The following is a 21,217-nucleotide window of genomic DNA, read 5'->3' on the forward strand; positions in this document are numbered from 1 at the left end:
ACACGGAGCACGATGTTCCGTCGACACGGAGCACGATGTTCCGTCGACACGGAGCACGATGTTCCGTCGACACAGAACGATCATAATAGATGACTGTTCTGTGCGCAGAGAATTCCAGTTCCAGAGAACCCTACATTGATTTTTACAACATGTATATATGATGCATAGTTTCTTGGAGACCTCGCTGTTTCAGTAGAGTGAGTATGAGTAGTGAGTAGAGTATATATGACTTTCTTGCTTGCCTTTAGATACATTTTTGAAAAAACAGTGGAGAAGAAAAACATTTCCTCCCAGCCTTGTCATTGCTCTCTCTCTAATCTGCATGTACCAATCATCTACCCTACATTTTTGTAATTTTATTTTTTGTCTTTTCTTTTTTCTAAAACAATCACAATCACATGGCTTTTTTTTTTTTTTTTTTTTTTTTTTCAACAGGCAAGGAACAATCTTCTTTGGACTTGCACATGATGGCCATCCCCCAGACGCCATTATCATCTTTTATCAAAGAGTCCAGCTCATCCAAACACAGCGACCACCACCATCATCATCACCACGACCACAAGAAAAAGAAGAAGAAGCACAAACACAAGCATAAACACAAACACAAGCATGAAAGCAAAGAAAAAGAGCGGGAGGCAGCGCCCTTCTCCAACAGCCCCGCCAGCGGCCGCTCTATCCGCTCTCCATCGCTCTCTGAGTGATCTTGCTGCCACTTCTATGACAGATGGCCAAAATAATGCTGCAACAAAAAAAAAAAAGTGCTCTACCAATGTAGATGTGGTTGCAGTCAGTGGTTTGTACAAGGTGTCGGTGTGGACATAGTCTTTATTTTTGAGTAGATTAGCCTTCTGTCTCAAAGTTTTGAGAGTTTTTTTTTGTATGAGAACACCAAGTCCACTCTGTAGTAATTTTCGGTAAAAGGGCTACATGGACTTTCCAGCTTTTTTAGGGTACTTGTCCAACAAAAAAAAATCTTGACTTTGTCAGCGCTAGTTGGAGCCGTCTTTAACCTTTTTAACAACCCAATGTCTATTAAACATTTTTTAAGAAAACAATGTCTAAGCTCTCGTCACCACTAACTTTTTACAAGCTTGGGTCAAGAAAAGTCGTTCGTCTGTGTGAGGCCGAGGCGGCTTCCTTTCTTATGTAGTGTTCTATTACTAGAGGGGGAAATAAAGCAGTGTTACTAGAAAACCAACATCCGTACCCATGGTCTGTTAAGTAGGAACACTCGAAGGCGTGCGCGTATCAATGGAGAACCTGCTGCTATCAATATTTTCGTTTTATCAGTGTTTTAGGGTACGTGCACATTTGTGGTTCTCGTTAACTGAGCAATTCTCTGTTTTGCCTCTGATAATTTTTGGATAAGAACTAATGATGAGCGAGTGTGCTCGTTTAACCCTTTCGCCGAGCACGCGCGGGTGCTTTCCGAGTATCTTCAGCGTGCTCGTATATATTAAGTTCGAGTCCCTGCGTCTGCATGATTTATGACTGTTAGTCAGCCTCAACACGTGAGGATTCCCTAACAAACCGGCAATCTCTGCATGTGTTGAGGCGGACTAAAAGCCATAAATCATGCAGACGCAGGGACTCAAACTTAATATACGAGCACGCCGAATACACACACAGAGCACCCAAGGCGAAAGGGTTAAACGCGCAGGCTCGCTCATCACTAATAAGAACTTAAAAATACATATTTCAAAGTGTCTTTCATTCAGCTGCTGGTCACTTTGAGGACATGTTTGTGTATTACTGTGCCTTGAAAAAGTCTTCATATCCTGTGTATTTTTCCACATTTTTTTCATATTACACGCACAAACTTAAATGTTATTTTATTGGGATTTTATGTGATATACCAACATAAAGTACCAAGTATTTGTGAAGAGCAAGGGAAATGGTACATGGTTTTATAAATATTTGTAAAGTATTAATCTAAAAATTGTGACGTGCATTTGTATTCAGCCCCCCTGGGTCAATACTATGTAGGACCACTTTTCACTGCAATTACTGCTGCAGTCTTTTGGATTACGTCTCTATAAGCTTTGTACATCTAGAGGTGACATTTTTCCTCCTTCTTCAGGAGGAGGTTTTCAGTTGTGTCATACTCTTTCCATTTTTGGATCATGGATTGAACAGTGCTCTGTGAGATGTTCAGAGCTCGGGATATTTCTTTATAACCTATCCCTGCTTTCCTCTTCTCCACAGCTTTATCCCTGACCTGTCTGGTGTGCTCCTTGGTTTCCATGATGCTGTTTGATCCCTAATGTTCTCAAACCTCTGAGGCCTTCACAGAACAGCTATAGTTATACTGACAAATTACCCTCCGGGGGACTCAATTTACTAATTATGTGACTTGTGGAGACAATTGGTCACTGAGGATTTTATTTAGGGGTATCAGACTTTAAGGGGCTGAATACAAATGTACATCGTAATTTTCAGATTTATATTTTCAAAATTATTAGAAAACAATTTATCATTTCCTCTACACTTCACAAACACGTGCTACTTTATGTTGATATATCACATAAAATCCCAATAAACTACATTTGTTTGTGGGTGTAACATGAAAAAATGTGGAAAAGTTCATGGTATATCAATACTTTTTCAAGACTCTTGTTTGTCGGTGTGTGTGTGTACTCAATATTCAAATTGCACCATCAAGAAGGGAAAGTTGTGGACTTATGGAAATCATAGGATGATATTTGCATATTATGTTGCTTAGGTGCAAATTATGAATATATAGATACAATATTTTCAAAACAGCTCGATTTATTCAGTCTGGAGTATGGGTGCCTATAGCACAAAAACAGCCTCGCCTACTATAAATTAGGTCATTAATGGTCATCTGAAGCAGGTTCTGCTGCGCTAAATGCACTTGGGCAAATCATCAAGATCCACTGCTGGCAGTTCCTGTGTAATCGCCTACTAATGACGTCCCACATATGCTCCATGGGAGACAAGTCTGGAGTGGCTGCAGCCATGGGAGCACATTTAGGCCACACAGTCTGCTCAAACTATTATCATTTATTTTTAAAGCACCTTTATTCCTAGGTTTCTGTACATGTGTAAAGGATTACATACATATAACATATATTAAAAAAAAACAACCTTACAAAACGGTATGGAGGTAATGGGGAAAAAGACTGGAAGGGTCGCGTTACAGTACATTATGCCACCCAACACCATAATCCTGGGAGTAGAATCAATGTGGTTCCCTTGTGAAGCCTCTTAATGGCCCTCATCACATTTGAAGAATTGTATATAGTGATCTAGTCTGCACTGCAAGTGAAATTCAACATCGCAATCTGAGCCCAAGACATTAAATGGTCTCTAGACCAATAATCAAAAGATGTTTGTACGACATTGGGTTAGTCAGACGTCCAGGTACAGGCGTCCTTTGACCTGACGCCAACACCCTCAAAAGATATCATGGTGCAGGGTAAGATGGCAATGAAAATTGGAATAGAGGTCTGTACTCTTTAGCTATAAGTCTTGCATTTATCTTAAGCCAGAAATTGGTTTGGAGACCATTTGGGCAACGCCATGAAGAGACCTTCACGAGTGAAAGTGTACTAGGCCGCATGTTGCTCGTTGTACTGTGAGCAGCCTGAGTGTCCTAAACGTGGTCCCGTGGCTTCTGCATCTCTGAATTTGTCTCCCATTGAGTACATCTGGGACTTTATTGGTCGACACTTGCAGAGGATCTTGATGATTTTCCCAAGTGCGGTCAGCACAGCAGAACATTCCTCAGACGACCATTAATAATCTCACTGATGGCAGCCAAGGCTCTAAGTGCTGGGATTTCTGTATGTGGCACTCAGACTCCAGACTGAATAAATTGAGATGTTTTGAAAACTTTGTTTCCATTTTTCATCATTCGCAGATCATTTTTCATGTCTGTCCATGCAGTTTCAATGTTGATTTACAAATATGTAGAAATAGAGGGACGAGTCGCACTTCTATATCTGGCAGTCTAATGGATGTCTAGCTTTGGTGAATGCCAGGAGAATGTCACCAAGACATTTTGTTTGCAAAATTGCTTCCAACTTTGTGAGAATAGTTTGCAGGTTCCACAATGCACAAATGCATGGTTGAGTGACTTTGTGGAACAGTCAAGTTCTGCCACACGAGTTCTGACCTCAACCCCATCAAACATCTTTGACATGAACTATAAGGGCAGAGGCAGACACATGTATTTCCTTAAAAACATCGGATCATACTCTGACCATTGTTAGTCAGTTGGGCCCTGCAAATGTCCAATTTTTTGTTCTCCTTGGACTGAGACTGTCTGAAGGAAAAATCGCTGCATGCCCATGTTTGATCTGATTTTTAGACAGCATGTAAGTCAATGAGTTCATGGAAAACATCAGACTGCACTCGGATGACATCTGCGTGCTGTCCGATTTCCGCGCACTGACAGAATGAAGAAGATGAAGACATTTTTTTCTCTCCATCTACTCCTCATCCAAGAGAATCAGATACCGCTGTGATCTCACAATGATCAGCGTATCATTTGCATAATCGACCCAATTCTCTGGGATGAGAGAAAACATGGTCACTTGTGACGCGCCCCCTGGGCCGTGGGGTACTCGGTGCCGGGCCGGTCGTTGCTAGGGGAGATGTCACAGTGGCGGTGACCCGGTCCGTGACCCAGGGCGGTCAATAAAAAGGGGATATTTACAGGGGATTTATAGTTTTTATATACAGTTCGTGACGCCACCTGTGGTATGCGGCCATGTGGAGCCGCCGCTGCGGAGCAGGACCTCTGGAGCTGGTGTGAATGCAGCAGAGTTGGTTTAGCTCTCCACAGGTAGAGCTTAGCTCCAGGGCAGTGTAGATGTTGCTGTTATGAAGTAGCACTCGTGGTGCAGTGTAGTGCAGGGAGTGATGGCGCAGCAGCAATAACTGACAGAGACGGTGGGGTGCAGTCTTCAGGGTTTTACTCACGATTTTCAGACTCCAAGTTACCAGGGCTAGGGTAACCTCCCACATCGTCCTGTGCTTACTCAGGGAGGGGTTCAGCCAACCCTCAGGTACCTCCAGAGTACATAGCGGGACCCCCTTCTGTGTGTTCCTTCTGACCGTCTCCCTGCACCTCACACCTAGTGTCCCAATCCAGTGACCGCGGACCTTGTCGGGCGACGTCTTCTCTGTCCCCTGGGTCCTCTATGGCTACCTTCTTGGTGAGACAGATGTGGATTGTGGCTGCAGTACCTGAAATACTACAGCCTCCGGTTTCCTAGTTGAGACTTGAAGAGCTCTGCTAGTTTAGGGACCAGTCCCCTCTGTGCGACCTGACCCCTCCACCGCCTGGCAGATTCGGGTGTACGGGTGGCCTCCAGCGCTTCCCGTACCCCTGGGGTCCCTTCCACATTCCTGGAGTCTTTCTCCTGCCCCTCTCCTCAGTCTGTCCTGGGCCTCTCTCCAGGCCCTCCTCCTGAGCAGAGCTCCTACAGAGCTCCTGCTCCTCTCACTGTCCTCCTCTGACTGACCTGTTCTTTCAAGATGGCTTCCCAATTTATATCACTTCTTCCAATGCTCCCCTGATTTACTTCCTCCACCCACACCCACTACATGGTTCCCCCCACTCCAGCCAGGGACAGGGCTCAGCAGGAAGCACGACACATCTTGCCCTTCCAGCTGGTCTGGAGTAGTATAGTGTTGGATGCAGGTGTTAGGGTCCCGGGCTGTACTCCTTCCTTACCTGAGAGTGAGATACCACACCTCTGGGTGAGATGCAGTACCTCTGTGGCGACCGAACCCTCAGGGGCGCCACATACCCCCCTTGTAAAACACAGCACGTCTGCGGGCTGGAACAGAGTAAAAACAAAGCAATTTTAAAGACATGCTATTTTTAGATGCATCACATAGAAGAATTTTTCAAACAACTTTTCTTCCCTTTATGGGAGGCACACTTCTTAAACGTTACAGGTTACCATATAAAACTTGTTAAAGAACACATTTTTCTTTATACTCATAAAACATTCTTCATATAAAACATTCTCAACAGGTTACAGCGCGATCTGTAACCAGGTGTCCATTCCACCAAACCAGGTGCAATCTGTGCAACATGAGGGACCCCGTCTGAAAACCCTCAACGTAGGCCCTGGGCTGCAGGGCATAGGCGATCCAGGTGTTGGACCACGTCTTCGGCCACGCCAAACGTGTTTTTGTTCTGAGGTCAGATTTGTTGTATAAAACCAATAAGGGGCACTTTAAGAAGTGCAAATTATCTACAAGTAAAGTTTTTGGCTGCTCACAGTCCTCAGCCTGTCAGTTTTTGGTACCCTTACCGGGTAATTATGCACACACACACGGAACTTTTTAAACTTGCAGTGTCTCTGCTATTCCCTTCCGGGTAACTATATACATTTCTCAATTTTTTCAGTTCAGCAGTGGTGCCCCCGCCTGGGAAACACCTGATTTCTTACAGGCTGACCCAGTCGTGTCATCAGCCTCGTACTGCGGGGGCATGTCCCCCCTCTCCTTCGCCACTCTATACCTGGGGGGCATACCACCCGCGCTCGCCCTTGTGGCGGGTAAAGGTGACATGGTCATCGGGGTAGAGGTCTCGGCCAGGATGCCCCTGTTGGAGATGGGGCTCGACGTCCCGCCGATTGACAAAGACATCCCGATCCGTCTGCGGCTCTCTCACGAAGCCCCACCCGGCGTCCAGATCAAACTTTACTACTATCCCCTCCAGGCGGGGACTGGATGTGGTGGACCTCGCTTTGCGGGCCCGGGGTTTGACCGCCATGTTTCGGGCCTCCATTTGTTCCTGCCGGTCATGACGCTCCTTCTCCAACTGCAGGAGCTCCCGTCTACAGTACTCCTCCCTCCTGAGGGCCTGGCTCTGAGTCTCCCACGGGAACCCCATGAGGTCCCCCCTCCCGTGTTGTCCCACGAGAACTCCTCTCCTCCTTGGCAGGTAACTGGGGGTGCAGGTGTCAGAGGGGGTCCTTGCTGGTCTTCATATTTGGCAGACCAGTCATAGGCGGGGCTTCCATACACCCACTCGGGTGCAGGGCCAGGTGGCTCTGGTAGGGGGCCTAAGAGCAGGTCGGCGGAGCAGGCGCCCGGTATCGGAGGTTCCGCCAGGGGGCCTAGGAGCAGGTCGGTGGAGCAGGCGCCCGGGATCGGAGGTTCCGCCAGGGGGGCCTAGGAGCAGGTCGGTGAAGCAGGCGCCCAGGATCGGAGGTTCCGCCAGGGGGCCTAGGAGCAGGTCGGTGGAGCAGGCGCCCGTGATCGGAGGTTCCACCAGGGGACCCAGGAGCAGGTCAGCACTCTCAGCGCCCGGGACAGGGAGTCTCTTCTTACCTGCTCACGCGACCGCGCGTTTGCCGTCCTCTGCCTCCAGGTCCTGGTCTGGCTCCTTCGGGGCTGGGACGCTGCTAGTGGAGTGCAGCGCTGGCTGCTGCCGGATCACAAGCTTCTCCAGCAGCTCCTTCCAGCCGGCGATGGCATCCTGCTGGGCCCTCTCCATCCTCCGGCCTAGCTCCTGGATTTCAGCTTGGAGAAACTCTGTATCCTCCAGGGACAACTCTGCCATTGCCTCCTCCAGGGTGAGAGGCTTTGCTGATCACTGCAGGCCATGGACGGGAGCTTGCTCCTGACTCTCCTCCATGTTACCTGCCGGGTGCTGCCTGTCTAGACTGCTGGAGACTCCACCCTGTCTCCCAGGTTTCTTCTCTCCTCTCCCCTTTCGGGGGCGGTTCCATGGCAGCTTGCTGTCGGACACACCTTGGGGCGGCCCCCCCAGCTTGATGGACACATCTACATACATGGTCACTGATGCTCGGGGCGGGCCCTGCTTTTGGCGCCATTCTGGAACCCGGCCCACGATGGGAGGCGGTTTCTTGTTGTCTTTTGTCTCGCACATAATGGCGCCCGTTCTTCTTGGGCGGGCGCCACATTCAGTATAGAACACAGTCTCTAGGTGCACAATACCTGGTGATAACGGGTGGGTTCATATCCTGTTCCTGACGCCAAAGATGACGCGCCCCTTGGGCCGGGGGTACACGGTGCCGGGCCGGTCGTTGCTAGGGGAGATGTCACAGTGGCGGTGACCCGGTCCGTGACCCAGGGCGGTCAATAAAAAGGGGATATTTACAGGGGATTTATAGTTTTTAAATACAGTTCGTGACGCCACCTGTGGTATGCGGCCATGTGGAGCCGCCGCTGCGGAGCAGGTCCTCTGGAGCTGGTGTGAATGCAGCAGAGTTGGTTTAGCTCTCCACAGGTAGAGCTTAGCTCCAGGGCAGTGTAGATGTTGCTGTTATGAAGTAGAACTCGTGCAGTGTAGTGCAGGGAGTGATGGCGCAGCAGCAATAACTGACAGAGACGGTGGGGTGCAGTCTTCAGGGTTTTACTCACGATTTTCAGACTCCAAGTTACCAGGGCTAGGGTAACCTCCCACGTCGTCCTGTGCTTACTCAGGGAGGGGTTCAGCCAACCCTCAGGTATCTCCAGAGTACATAGTGGGACCCCCTTCTGTGTGTTCCTTCTGACCGTCTCCCTGCACCTCACACCTAGTGTCCCAATCCAGTGACCGCGGACCTTGTCGGGCGACGTCTTCTCTGTCCCCTGGGTCCTCTATGGCTACCTTCTTGGTGAGACAGATGTGGATTGTGGCTGCAGTACCTGAAATACTACAGCCTCCGGTTTCCTAGTTGAGACTTGAAGAACTCTGCTAGTTTAGGGACCGGTCCCCTCTGTGCGACCTGACCCCTCCACCGCCTGGCAGATTCGGGTGTACGGGTGGCCTCCAGCACTTCCCGTACCCCTGGGGTCCCTTCCACGTTCCTGGAGCCTTCCTCCTGCTCCTCTCCTCCTCAGTCTGTCCTGGGCCTCTCCAGGCCCTCCTCCTGAGCAGTGCTCCTACAGAGCTCCTGCTCCTCTCACCGTCCTCCTCTGACTGACCTGTTCTTTCAAGATGGCTTCCCAATTTATATCACTTCTTCCAATGCTCCCCGATTTACTTCCTCCACCCACACCCACTACATGGTTCCCCCTACTTTGGTTCCCCCCCACTCCAGCCAGGGACAGGGCTCAGCAGGAAGCGTGACACATCTTGCCCTTCCAGCTGGTCTGGAGTAGTGTAGTGTTGGATGCAGGTGTTAGGGTCCCGGGCAGTACTCCTTCCTTTCCTGAGAGTGAGATACCACACCTCTGGGTGAGATGCAGTACCTCTGTGGCGACCGAACCCTCAGGGGCACCACACTTTCATCTGTCCTTACGGAGATTGTGGGCCCGGTCCTGACCTCACATATGCTCTTATGGATGAAATAGCGAATAGACAAAAATATCCACTGAGCCCTCCAAAATCTTGTAGAAAACCTTCCCAGAAGAATAGAAGCAGTTATAGCTACAAAGGATAGGTGTCTTAATACTTTTGTCCTTATACTGTGTGTCTAGTAGTATTCCTACAGCCCTCTACATATGAGCGTGCACCCATGAAGTTATCATTTTACAATTTGGTGAAGTAGCTTTTCGTTGAGTTGGTTGATGTAAGAACGTATTGCGAGAGATTTCCTGTACAAAATACACCAGGATTGTTACCGAACTTGTGCAGAAAACTGTCATACATGCTATGTCACACATGTATCAGGCTTTCTGTTTTTTTTTTTTTTTTAATTCACTTAATGATGGAGCGTGGCAGGGTGGATAGGGCTTAGTTTGTCAAAAAAATTGGCACCACCTGAAATGCAAAACATTTCACCAAAATTCTAGCACAACTTACTGATTCATAGTGAACCAACTAATAGGTGGTGTAGAGTTAGGGCTCCTTCGGACGTCAGTGATTTTATCTCATACCTAAAAAAAATGAGTTTCATTAAAGTTTGGTCAGTGTTAGTTTTTCCATCAGAGTTTGGTCAGTGTTAGTTTTTTCCATCAGACTTTGGTTAGTGTTAGTTTTTTCCATCTGCGTTTGGTCAGTGTTAGTTTTTTCCATCAGAGTTTGGTCAGTGTTAGTTTTTTCCATCAGCGTTTGGTCAGTGTTAGTTTTTTCCATCAGAGTTTGGTCAGTGTTAGTTTTTTCCATCAGCATTTGGTCAGTGTTAGTTTTTTCCATCACAGTTTGGTCAGTGTTAGTTTTTTCCATCACAGTTTGTTCAGTGTTAGTTTTTTCCATCAGCGTTTGGTCAGTGTTAGTTTTTTCCATCAGAGTTTGGTCAGTGTTAGTTTTTTCCATCAGAGTTTGGTTAGTGTTAGTTTTTTCCATCAGAGTTTGGTTAGTGTTAGTTTTTTCCATCAGAGTTTGGTCAGTGTTAGTTTTTTCCATCAGAGTTTGGTTAGTGTTAGTTTTTTCCATCAGCGTTTGGTCAGTGTTAGTTTTTTCCATCAGAGTTTGGTCAGTGTTAGTTATTTCCAGCAGAGTTTGGTCAGTGTTAGTTTTTTCCAGCAGAGTTTGGTCAGTGTTAGTTTTTTCCAGCAGAGTTTGGTCAGTGTTAGTTTTTTCCAGCAGAGTTTGGTCAGTGTTAGTTTTTTCCAGCAGAGTTTGGTCAGTGTTAGTTTTTTCCATCAGCGTTTGGTTAGTGTTAGTTTTTTCCATCAGAGTTTGGTCAGTGTTAGTTTTTTCCATCACAGTTTGTTCAGTGTTAGTTTTTTCCATCACAGTTTGTTCAGTGTTAGTTTTTTCCATCACAGTTTGTTCAGTGTTAGTTTTTTCCATCAGCGTTTGGTCAGTGTTAGTTTTTTCCATCAGAGTTTGGTTAGTGTTAGTTTTTTCCATCAGAGTTTGGTTAGTGTTAGTTTTTTCCATCAGAGTTTGGTCAGTGTTAGTTTTTTCCATCAGAGTTTGGTTAGTGTTAGTTTTTTCCATCAGCGTTTGGTCAGTGTTAGTTTTTTCCATTAGAGTTTGGTTAGTGTTAGTTTTTTCCATCAGAGTTTGGTTAGTGTTAGTTTTTTCCAGCAGAGTTTGGTTAGTGTTAGTTTTTTCCAGCAGAGTTTGGTTAGTGTTAGTTTTTTCCAGCAGAGTTTGGTCAGTGTTAGTTTTTTCCAGCAGAGTTTGGTCAGTGTTAGTTTTTTCCAGCAGAGTTTGGTCAGTGTTAGTTTTTTCCAGCAGAGTTTGGTCAGTGTTAGTTTTTTCCAGCAGAGTTTGGTCAGTGTTAGTTTTTTCCAGCAGAGTTTGGTCAGTGTTAGTTTTTTCCATCAGCGTTTGGTTAGTGTTAGTTTTTTCCATCAGAGTTTGGTCAGTGTTAGTTTTTTCCATCAGCATTTGGTCAGTGTTAGTTTTTTCCAGCAGAGTTTTGTCAGTGTTAGTTTTTTCCATCAGAGTTTGGTTAGTGTTAGTTTTTTCCAGCAGAGTTTGGTCAGTGTTAGTTTTTTCCAGCAGAGTTTGGTCAGAGTTATCTCAAGCCTTTCCTGTCAAACAGTCCGTGAAAAACACAGATCACAGATGGTATTTAAGTGAGGTCCTGTTTTTGTTATTTTTTTAACTGGTCCATACACTTGGAATGGTAAATTTCAAACTTACACCATTTAAAATGTACCAGTTTTATTCAATCTGTCCATTTATTTCATCTCAGATGTTCTTGTATAAGTTCTTAAAAAAAAAAAAATTACTCTTTATAATTTTTTTTTTTTCAAAATGTGCCCTTTATATTGCAAGGCTTGTGCTTTTGCTCGATTCCCTACTGAACAGTGCGAAGTTACAAAGTACAGTTGTCATTGTGAACAAGACACGTGATGGCTAATTACCAGTCTTCAAGTTCTCCATTGTGTAATGAATCTCCAGTTCGGAGCGATTCCTGAATGTCATGTGGCTGATTTTGTTTTTGTTTTTTTGCAAGGCTGAGTCTGATGATAACATGTAAGATTACATTGCTAATAATCAGCATAACATGAGCCAACACTCTGTGAGTAATGTCTGATCAAGGATTCACAATGGTGACTTTTGCATTTTTCATTTGGGACCATTATTTTGCTTATCAGCGCTAATTTAGGAAATGACTTTTGCAAAGGTGGAAAAATAATCCCTGTCCGTAATACAATGTAAAGTAAACTGGGAGGGTAATGCAGAAGAAATAGAGAGATATGATATTCACTAATGAATACTATGTTGTGTGCGTAACTACATTGGCTTGCAAAAGTATTCACACCTTGGCTTTTTGCCTATTTTGTTACATTACTACCTGTGTTTAATATTTTTGTAATCCAGTTTGTGCGATGCATCAGCACTAAATGGTCTAAGTTGGTGAAGTGAGAAAAATAAAGGCATAAATTAAATGTATGGGATCAAATAACTAAAAATCGGCGTATGTATTCACCCCTTTTGCTATAAAGCTCCAAAAATTTCCAGTGCAAGCAATTACTTTCATAAGTCCCATGATTAGTGACAGGACGTCCCCCTGTGAGCAATCTGTGTCACATGTCTGTCAGTATACACACTTTACCTTTTCTGAAAGGCCACAGAGGCTGCAACACCATTAATAAGAGGCACCACTAACCAAACAACACCATGAAGACCAAGGAGATCTCCAAGCAAGTCAGGGACAAAGTTGTTGAGAAGTATAAGTCAGGGTTGGGTTATAAAAACAATAAAAAAAACAATCTTTGATGATCCCCCGGAAAACCATCAAATGGAAAGAACATGGTACCACAACAAACCTGCCAGAGAGAGGGCGCTCCCCAAAACGCTCTGCCCGGGCAATGACAAGGAGGGCTTTGATCAGAGAGGTAGCACAGAGACCAAAGGTAAAGCTGAAGGGGCTGCAGAGTTCCCAAGTAGAGATTGGAGTATCTGTCCATATGACCACAAAAAGCCGTACACTCCATAGAGGTGGCCTTTATAGAAGAGTGGGCAGAAAAAAGTCTTTCCTTACAAACAAAAAATTGCAAGGCTCGTTTTGAGTTTGCCAAAGGACATGAGGGAGACTGCCCAAGTGTATGGAGGAAGGTATTGTGGTCAGATAATACCAAAGTTGAACTTTTTGGCCACCAAGGTAAACGCTATGTCTGGCACCAAACCAACACAGCTCATCACCCCAAGAACACCATTCCCACAGTGAAACGTGGGGGCAGCATCATGCTGTGGAGATGTTTTTCGGCAGCACAGACAGGGAAAATTGGTCCGAGTTGAGGGGAAGATGTATGGTGTGAAATACAGGGATATTCTTGAGCAAAACCTGTTTTAATCTGAAAGTGATTTGAGACTGGGACGGAGGTTCAACTTCCAACAAGACAATAACCCACTGCATACTGCTAAAGCAACACTCTAGTGGTTTAAGGGGAAACATGTACATTTTTGGAGTGGCCTAGTCAAAGCCCAGACCTTAATCCAATTGACAATCTGTGGTCAGACTTGATAATTGCTGTTCACCAGAGGAAACTATCTAACTTTAAGGAGCTGGAGCAGTTTTGCCTTGAGGAATGAGCAAAAATCCCAGTGGCAAGATGTGGAAAGCTCATAGAGACTTATCCAAAGTGACATGGAGCTGTAATTGCTGAAAAAGGAGGCTCTAGAAAGTACTGCCTTTAGGAGGTGAATAGTTATGCACACTGAAGTTTTGAGTTATATTGTCCAATCTGTTGTTTGCTTCACAATAAAAAAAAAGAAAACCAAATGTTCACAGCTGTAGTAATGTTCTTTACATGAACTTATTCAAACCCTCAAAAAAACAGTGAAATTCCAGGTTGTGATGTACACTGTGTTCCAAATTATTATGCAAATAATATTTTCTCAGATTTTCCCAAATTACCTATATGAATTACAGTCATTGTAATTTTCCAGTCAAATAACTATTAGAGTACAATTGAAAGGTTTTTGTACAAACTGCCTATGATAACAGTATATTTTTAAAAAAATAAAAAACTCAAACTGCACTCAAAATGCATGTTCCAAATTATTATGCACAGCAGAGTTTTCAACCTTTTAATTTTAATAAAGAACAAAAAAATGGTCATTTTTGAAATTATAAGCATTAGCAGGTTATTACAAACTGAAATCAAACAGTTTTCAACTCAAAACTTTATTCTAGGTGATGTTACATTTTCACATAGGACCCCTTGTTCGAAAGGAGCTTCTGAACTCTCTCGTCCATTGAATTTGTCAGGTTTTGGATGGTTTCTGCTTCAATTGTTTTGCATGAGGACAGAATACCCTCCCAGAGCTGTTGCTTAGATGTGAACTGCCTCCCGCCATCATAGACACTCCTTTTGATGATGCTCCAGAGGTTCTCAATGGGGTTGAGGTCAGGGGAGCATGGGTGTCACACCATAAGTTTGTCCCCGTTTATGCCCATAGCAGCCAGAGATGCAGATGTGTTATGTGCAGCATGAGATGGTGCATTATCATGCATGAAAATGATCTTGCTGCGGAATGCACGGTTCTTCTTCTTGAACCATGGCAGGAAGTGCTGTTTGAGAAACTCAACATACATTATGGAGTTCATCTTTACCCTTTCAGGGATCCTAAAAGGGCAGACAATCTCTCTCCCCATGATTCCAGCCCAAAATATTACTCCACCTCCTCCTTGTTAGCGCCGTAGCCGTGTTTGCATGGGGTGTCCATCAACCAGCCATCCTCCACTCCATCCATCTGGACCATCGAGATCATTTCATGCATGATAATGCCCCGTCTCATGCTGCACATAACACATCTGCATCTCTGGCTGCTATGGGCATAAAAGGGGACAAACTTATGGTGTGGCACCCATGCTCCCCTGACCTCAACCCCATTGAGAACCTCTGAGGCATCATCAAAAGGAGTGTCTATGATGGCGGGAGGCAGTTCACATCTAAGCAACAGCTCTGGGAGGGTATTCTGTCCTCATGCAAAACAATTGAAGCAGAAACCATCCAAAACCTGACAAATTCAATGGACGAGAGAGTTCAGAAGCTCCTTTCGAACAAGGGGTCCTATGTGAAAATGTAACATCACCTAGAATAAAGTTTTGAGTTGAAAACTGTTTGCTTTCAGTTTGTAATAACCTGCTAATGCTTATAATTTCAAAAATGACCATTTTTTTGTTCTTTATTAAAATTAAAAGGTTGAAAACTCTGCTGTGCATAATAATTTGGAACATGCATTTTGAGTGCAGTTTGAGTTTTTTATTTTTTTAAAAATATACTGTTATCATAGGCAGTTTGTACAAAAACCTTTCAATTGTACTCTAATAGTTATTTGACTGGAAAATTATAATGACTCCAATTCATATAGGTAATTTGGGAAAATCTGAGAAAATATTATTTGCATAATAATTTGGAACACAGTGTAGAACAACATGAAAAAATGGTGGTGAGTGAATCCTTTTTAGCAAGCCACTGTAGAAACAACAACATGAAGACCTAATACCAGGAAGAAACAAACGTGCCTGAAAAGTAGCAAATTTACAGAATAGAGGAAAAAATTAATAAAAGCCCAACATGCAGAGAATTAAGTGTTCCTACCACTTTCAATAAATCAGTATAAGCACAGATAAAAAAAAGCTTTTTGTGATATGATTTATTACTAATTTTCAACTCACTGAGAGTTCAGATTACAGCTGCTGCCCATATAAGTCATTGGATAGGGGACTAAGAGGGCATAGAGAAATGAAAAGGCACAAAGACATTGCTGATGCTTCTGCTAAGTTTTTTACTATCTGTTCTTTATACTGCTCCTTCCTTGTAGAAGAGAGATCTAGAACAGGATTTGTCTTCTCCCTGTGTGCTGCGTATGAGAGACATCATATCTGAGTGATTAATGCAGGAGACACAATGGAGGTAAAGAGGTGTCGAATAAATAGAGACATTTTTCTGTGGTAAGTTTCTTATCTCGGCATGAAAAATTATTTTAAAGTTGGAGGTACACATTACATACATGCATTTTTGTCCTCAACTTCTTGCAATATACTGAATATTTAATCAACTATTGTATTTAAAGTAATACCTCCAATGTAAAAGTAGACACATTAATTCACAGCTTCAAATTGTTAAACCTTTCTTTTTGGATTTGGGTAAAAAAAAATTGGAGACCTTTGAGATGGATATATATAATTTATTTTTTTAAGTTTGTCTGGACCGAGTCAAGGTGTTACAGTTTCTGCATATGACTGTAAGGACATTTTAGAATGTTTTTGTGGAGTCTGCAGCTGCATAGAGATCATGAGATGCCTCCACGTGGAGGAGGTTTATAACCATCGCTGCCTTCCTGATCTTTGTGCACAGCTGAGTATACAGTTTACGAAACACTAAGCGCTTCATTCTCTTATCCTAGCAATCGTGTGATTGTCGGGTGCTATGATGCAGCAGGGGCATCAGGGTCTTGCCAGCCCCAGTAAAAGGGTAAATCAGCAATAAAATAAAAATGTATTTTATTGTTTATGTTTTTGTTGGTCTTTTATGTCCTTTGTGGGGGTGGGGAACAATGTGTGAAATAGATACAAAATAAAGAAAGACAGCCACCGCCAGTCCAAACCATTTCTGCTAGCCCCACCCATGAGGAAAGAAGAACATATTTCCAAAATATGTAAATAATTTGTAGCGGAAAGGGAAAACAATTTAGTTTCTTTATTAAATTGGCGTGAAGAGGCCTTAAAGCACCACTCAGTTTTTTTTTTTATTTTACCCACTGGGGTGGTATCACTAAATGTGGTAGGATAATTACCACTCACTGTTTTCAGCTATTCTCGGTCAGTCTCCAGCAGTTTGTGACCTGCTGGATCGCTCCGGTGTTTGCTGGGAGAGCCGGCAGTCACTTCTCATTGCAAGTTTATGTGAGCCAGAATGAGGCCAGAACGAAGCTCATAGACTGACACTGAGACCTTGTGACCGTTACCTCTGACGTTCGGTCAGTCAAGAGTTGTGGTGATAAGATGACAGAGTGGGACCAGAATGGCTCCTGTTAAAACAGAAAACAGCGGCAGGTAAATATTTTATTAAAGGCCACATTATACTGTATGGAGGACCATGGGAGTGCATTATATTCTATGGAGGACCTTGGGGGGCGCATTATACTGTATGGAGGACCTTGGGGGGTGCATTATATTGTATGGAGGACCATGGAGGTGCATTATATTCTATGGAAGACCTTGGGGGCGCATTATACTGTATGGAGGACCTTGGGGGGGTGCATTATATTGTATAGAGGACCTTGGGGGTGCATTATATTGTATGGAGGACCATGGGGGGTGCAATATATTGTATGGAGGACCATGGGGGTGCTCATTATATTGTATAGAGGACCCTGTGGGGGCTCATTATATTGTATAGAGGACCCTGTGGGGGCTCATTATATTTTATAGAGGACCCTGGAGGGCACATTATATTTTATGGAGGACCATGGGGGCGCATTATATTGTATGGAGGACCCTGGGGGTGCATTATATTGTATGGAGGACCATGGGTGTGCATTATACTGTATGTAGGCCCATTATACTGCATGGAGGGCTGTGTGGGGGTCTCAGTAGGGGGATCATATTGTGTTGGGGTCACCATACTTTGCCTTGGGAGTTGAGGTGGTCATTATACTGTGCATGTGCAGGAATTCACCATGGGGGTATCATACTGTGTTTGGGGGGGCACTTGTTCGTGGGACAACCCCTTTAAGTAGTGAAACAAAAAATCCCAAGTTTATAAAAATCACCATTTTCTGAGACCCGTAGCACCTCCACTTTTCGGGATCTGGGGTCGGGTGAGGGATTATATTTTGCACTCTGAGCTGACTATTTTATTGATACCAATTGGGGTAGATACGATGTTTTGATTGCCTGTTATATCATTTTCTTGCAATGTTGCGGTGACCAAAAAAACTTATTTCTGGCGTTTTGATTCTTTTTCCTCGTTACGCCGTTTACCGATCGGATTAATTTAGTTTTTATAATGATAGATCTGGCGATTCTGAACGCGGCCATACTAAACATGTATATTTTTTATTTATTTTTTTATTGTTTTATTTTGAATGGGGCAAAAGGGGGGTGATTTTGAAGTTTTATATTTTTTTAAAACATTTTTTTTTCTACTTTTTACTGGCTTCAATAGTCTCCTTAGAAAACTTGAAGCTACGATCTTCTGATCGCTTGTTCTAAGCCCTGTTATGTATAGCAAAAATCATCATTTTCTATAAACACCGACCACAGGGCGGCGTTCATAGGAGATCTGCCATGACAACCACAGGGGTCTGCTGTAGACCCCCAGCTGTCACGCCAACCCATTGGCGCCCCGCGATCATGTGACATGGGCGCCGATGGGCGGGGTTTGTGATGCGCTTCCGGTAAGCGCAAGTTAAATGCCGCTGTCAGAGATTGACAGCGGCATTTAACATGTTAACAGCCGTAGGTGGATCGCAATTCCACCCGCGGCTGTTAGGGGCACATGACAGCTGATCAAATGAGCTGTCATGTTCCTGAAAAGATGAAGGCTCAGCGCTGGAGCCGGCGTCAAATTCCAGAACACGAGCTATGACGTACCTATACGTCATAAGTCGTGAAGAGGTTAAAAAAACAATCCCTCATTATGTTGACGGAAAAAGGAAAAATTCTAATTATTTTAAGAAGGGAAGGAAAAAACAAAAGTACAAAAACTGGCAGAGGCGGTTAAAGGGGTTCTCCAGGCTAAATTCACGGTTGTTTAAAGGCAGTTTGTCACCCCAAAAATGACAATAACACTGCCTAAACATTTATATAGGGGACTTAGCTCCTATTTAAATCATACTAGGCATATAGAATTTAACTTAATATAAATAAATCAACTTTTTTTTAATATGCAAAGTTGGGCACTTCTGTGCACCGTCACACCCTATTTGCATAATAAAGCTGATGCCTTATAGAGATTGGCCTTTCGCTGAAGCTGAAAGCATATGCTTTGTCATATTTCACGTGCCTGTGCACTGACACTGAGTAAGTGTGGCGGTTCGCTCGCTGTGTCAGTGCGGGTGCGCTCTGACGGTTGACGCAAGTAGGCAGCAGTCGCTCGTCAGAACGCCCTCTCCTCACTCAAGTCGCCCGCTCGCTACACTTCTGGATGCAACAAGCAGTGGCCATAGACAGTCAGAAGCCCGGTATCAGAGGGCGCCTGCAGCCATATTGTGTGCATGCCCGCACAGACACTGTGAGTGCGCCGCTGCGCTCATCTAGTGTCAGTGCACAGGTGCAAACACACAATATGACCGCTCAATTTCAGCTTTGCAGACATGTCAATCACTATAATGTATCGACTCTATTATGCAAATAGTAAAGAGTGACAGTGCAACAAAAGCATAGACCATGCTAAGGGTGCATGAAAGCTTCCTCATTTGCATATTACATAAAAGTTCATTTATAATAAAATATTAAGTTAAACTCTACATCTCTGATATGATTTAAATAGGAGCTACAGTTGTGCTCAAAAGGTTACATACTCCGGCAGAATTTTTCCTTTCTTGGCCTTGTTTGAGAATATGAATGATAACAAAAAAACTTTTCCTCCACTCATGGTTATTGGTTGGGTGAAGCCATTTATTGTCAAACTACTATGTTTTCTCTTTTTAAATCTTAATGACAACTAAAAACATCCAAATGACCCTGATCAAAAGTTCACTTTTATTTTGGCCTGATAACAGTTTGAATGGCTACTAAAGGTAACATCCTCACCTGTGACCTGTTTGCTTGTAACCAGTGTGTGTGCATAAAAGCTGAGTGACTTTCTGGGATCCAGACAGACTCTTGAATCTTTCATCCAGCCACTGACATTTCTGGATTGTGAGTCATGGGGAAAACAAAAGAATTGTCAACGGATTTACGGGAAAAGGTAGTTGATGTAGCGTCGGCATCTCTGCCTCCTGCCCGACAAAGACGCCTATCTACTCACCATCGCGGCTCCGGTCCGGCGTTCCCCGCTCCTTCCCCTGGCCTCATCGCAGCGTCTGTACGGGGTGCGCGCACCGCGCATAGATCCCCGGTCTCTGAACTTAGGGCACGCGCACTCCCTTCCTCTTAAAGGGGACGCGCGCGCCATCCTAAAAGTCCCTGGCCATTGGCTGGAGGACTGCCCCTACTTAAGGCACCTCCTCCATAATGGAGGTGCCTGTGCAAAGTTGTTGCTTGTGTGCTAACACTCTCTCCAGCCCTCAGGTTCCAGTGCCTGCCAGCCTGTCTATCAGCCGTGCCTGCCTGCCTGTCTATCTGCCGTGCCCGCCTGCTTGTCTACCCGCATCACCTGTCTGTCTACCAGCCATAATCATCAGCTGTGCCTGTCTGCTTCGGTCATCAGTCCCGTGGGAGTTGCCTGCTCTCACACAAGGTCGGTCCCAGAGTGGCACCTGGTTCACCTTCCCGGTCCCTCCTTGGTTCACGGAGTTGACTAAGCCACCGGGTGGCCAGGGTCGGCCGGGTAGGCACTTAGTTACGCCCCTCTGGTCCCTCCTTGTATCACAGCACAGAGGTTCCACCACCAGGATCCATAACAGTTTTCACAGGCCATAGAATCCGGTGGCTCCCAGGCTCCTTCGCTCTCAGACCTGTACCACGAGGTCTCTCACCAGAGATCCCAACAGGATACTATCCTGTTCTATCTGTGGACAGTCAACTCCCGCTTGGATGCGCTGTCCACCCCGACTGTGTCTGCCTCTAACAAAGCGGCATTCGCTCCGGTGGCACCTCAACCCAGTGGCGCTGTGGCACTCGGCTTACGACCCCGGTTATCTGCTCCACGTTTTGGTGGTGATCCTGCCCTATGTCGGGGCTTCATTAATCAGTGCACGCTGCACTTTGAGCTCCTGGCGCACCAGTTCACCTCCGATCGGGCCAAGGTGGCATTCATCATGTCTCATCTCACCGGAGAGACGTTGGCGTGGCTTAACCCTCTGTGGGAGAGAGGGGATCCTCTGGTGTCCGACCTCCAGGCTTTCTCGCGACTTTTCGGAAGGTGTTCGATGAGCCCAGACGAAAATCTTCGACTGTCTCCTCTCTTCTCCGACTCCGCCAAGGGAGTCTCTCTGTGGGTCAGTATGCCATGCATTTCCTCACCCTCGCATCTGAACTTGCCTGGAACAATGAGGCTCTGGTGTCCACCTTTTGGGAGAGCCTTTCCGGATGGATCAAGGGTGAGCTAGCCGGTCGTGACATACCTCCCTCTCTGGACGACCTGGTATCATTAGCTACAGGAGCGTTCTAAGGAGGCGACCCGTGAGAGAAGATCCCTGCGCCTTGCACCAACTTTCCAAAGGCCAGTCTCACAACCAACATCCCCTCCGATTTCTTCTCCAGAGTCTATGCAAATAGATAAAATTAAGATGGTCAAGTCTCGCCGGGAGGCCCGT

The 21,217-nt window shown here is 45.0% G+C and overlaps 1 protein-coding gene across 4 annotated transcripts in view; it reads left to right on the forward strand.

Annotated features, from left to right (window-relative positions):
- The window catches only part of TAF2 (TATA-box binding protein associated factor 2), a 249,454-nt gene extending 248,399 nt beyond the window's left edge, over window positions 1–1,055 (forward strand). For all 4 annotated transcript variants that reach the window (XM_073679808.1, XM_073679810.1, XM_073679809.1 and 1 more), the window contains one exon: window positions 436–1,055. In XM_073679808.1, coding sequence (XP_073535909.1) covers window positions 436–701 — 266 coding nt within the window. In that variant the 3' untranslated portion in view covers window positions 702–1,055. The remainder of the gene's footprint in view (window positions 1–435) is intronic.
- Window positions 1,056–21,217: the final 20,162 nt, after the last annotated feature.

This window comes from Phyllobates terribilis, unplaced genomic scaffold, assembly GCF_046119375.1.
Source record: "Phyllobates terribilis strain yellow unplaced genomic scaffold, ASM4611937v1 Scaffold_4__5_contigs__length_816908805, whole genome shotgun sequence".
In the NCBI taxonomy this organism is placed as follows: Eukaryota; Metazoa; Chordata; class Amphibia; order Anura; family Dendrobatidae; genus Phyllobates; species Phyllobates terribilis.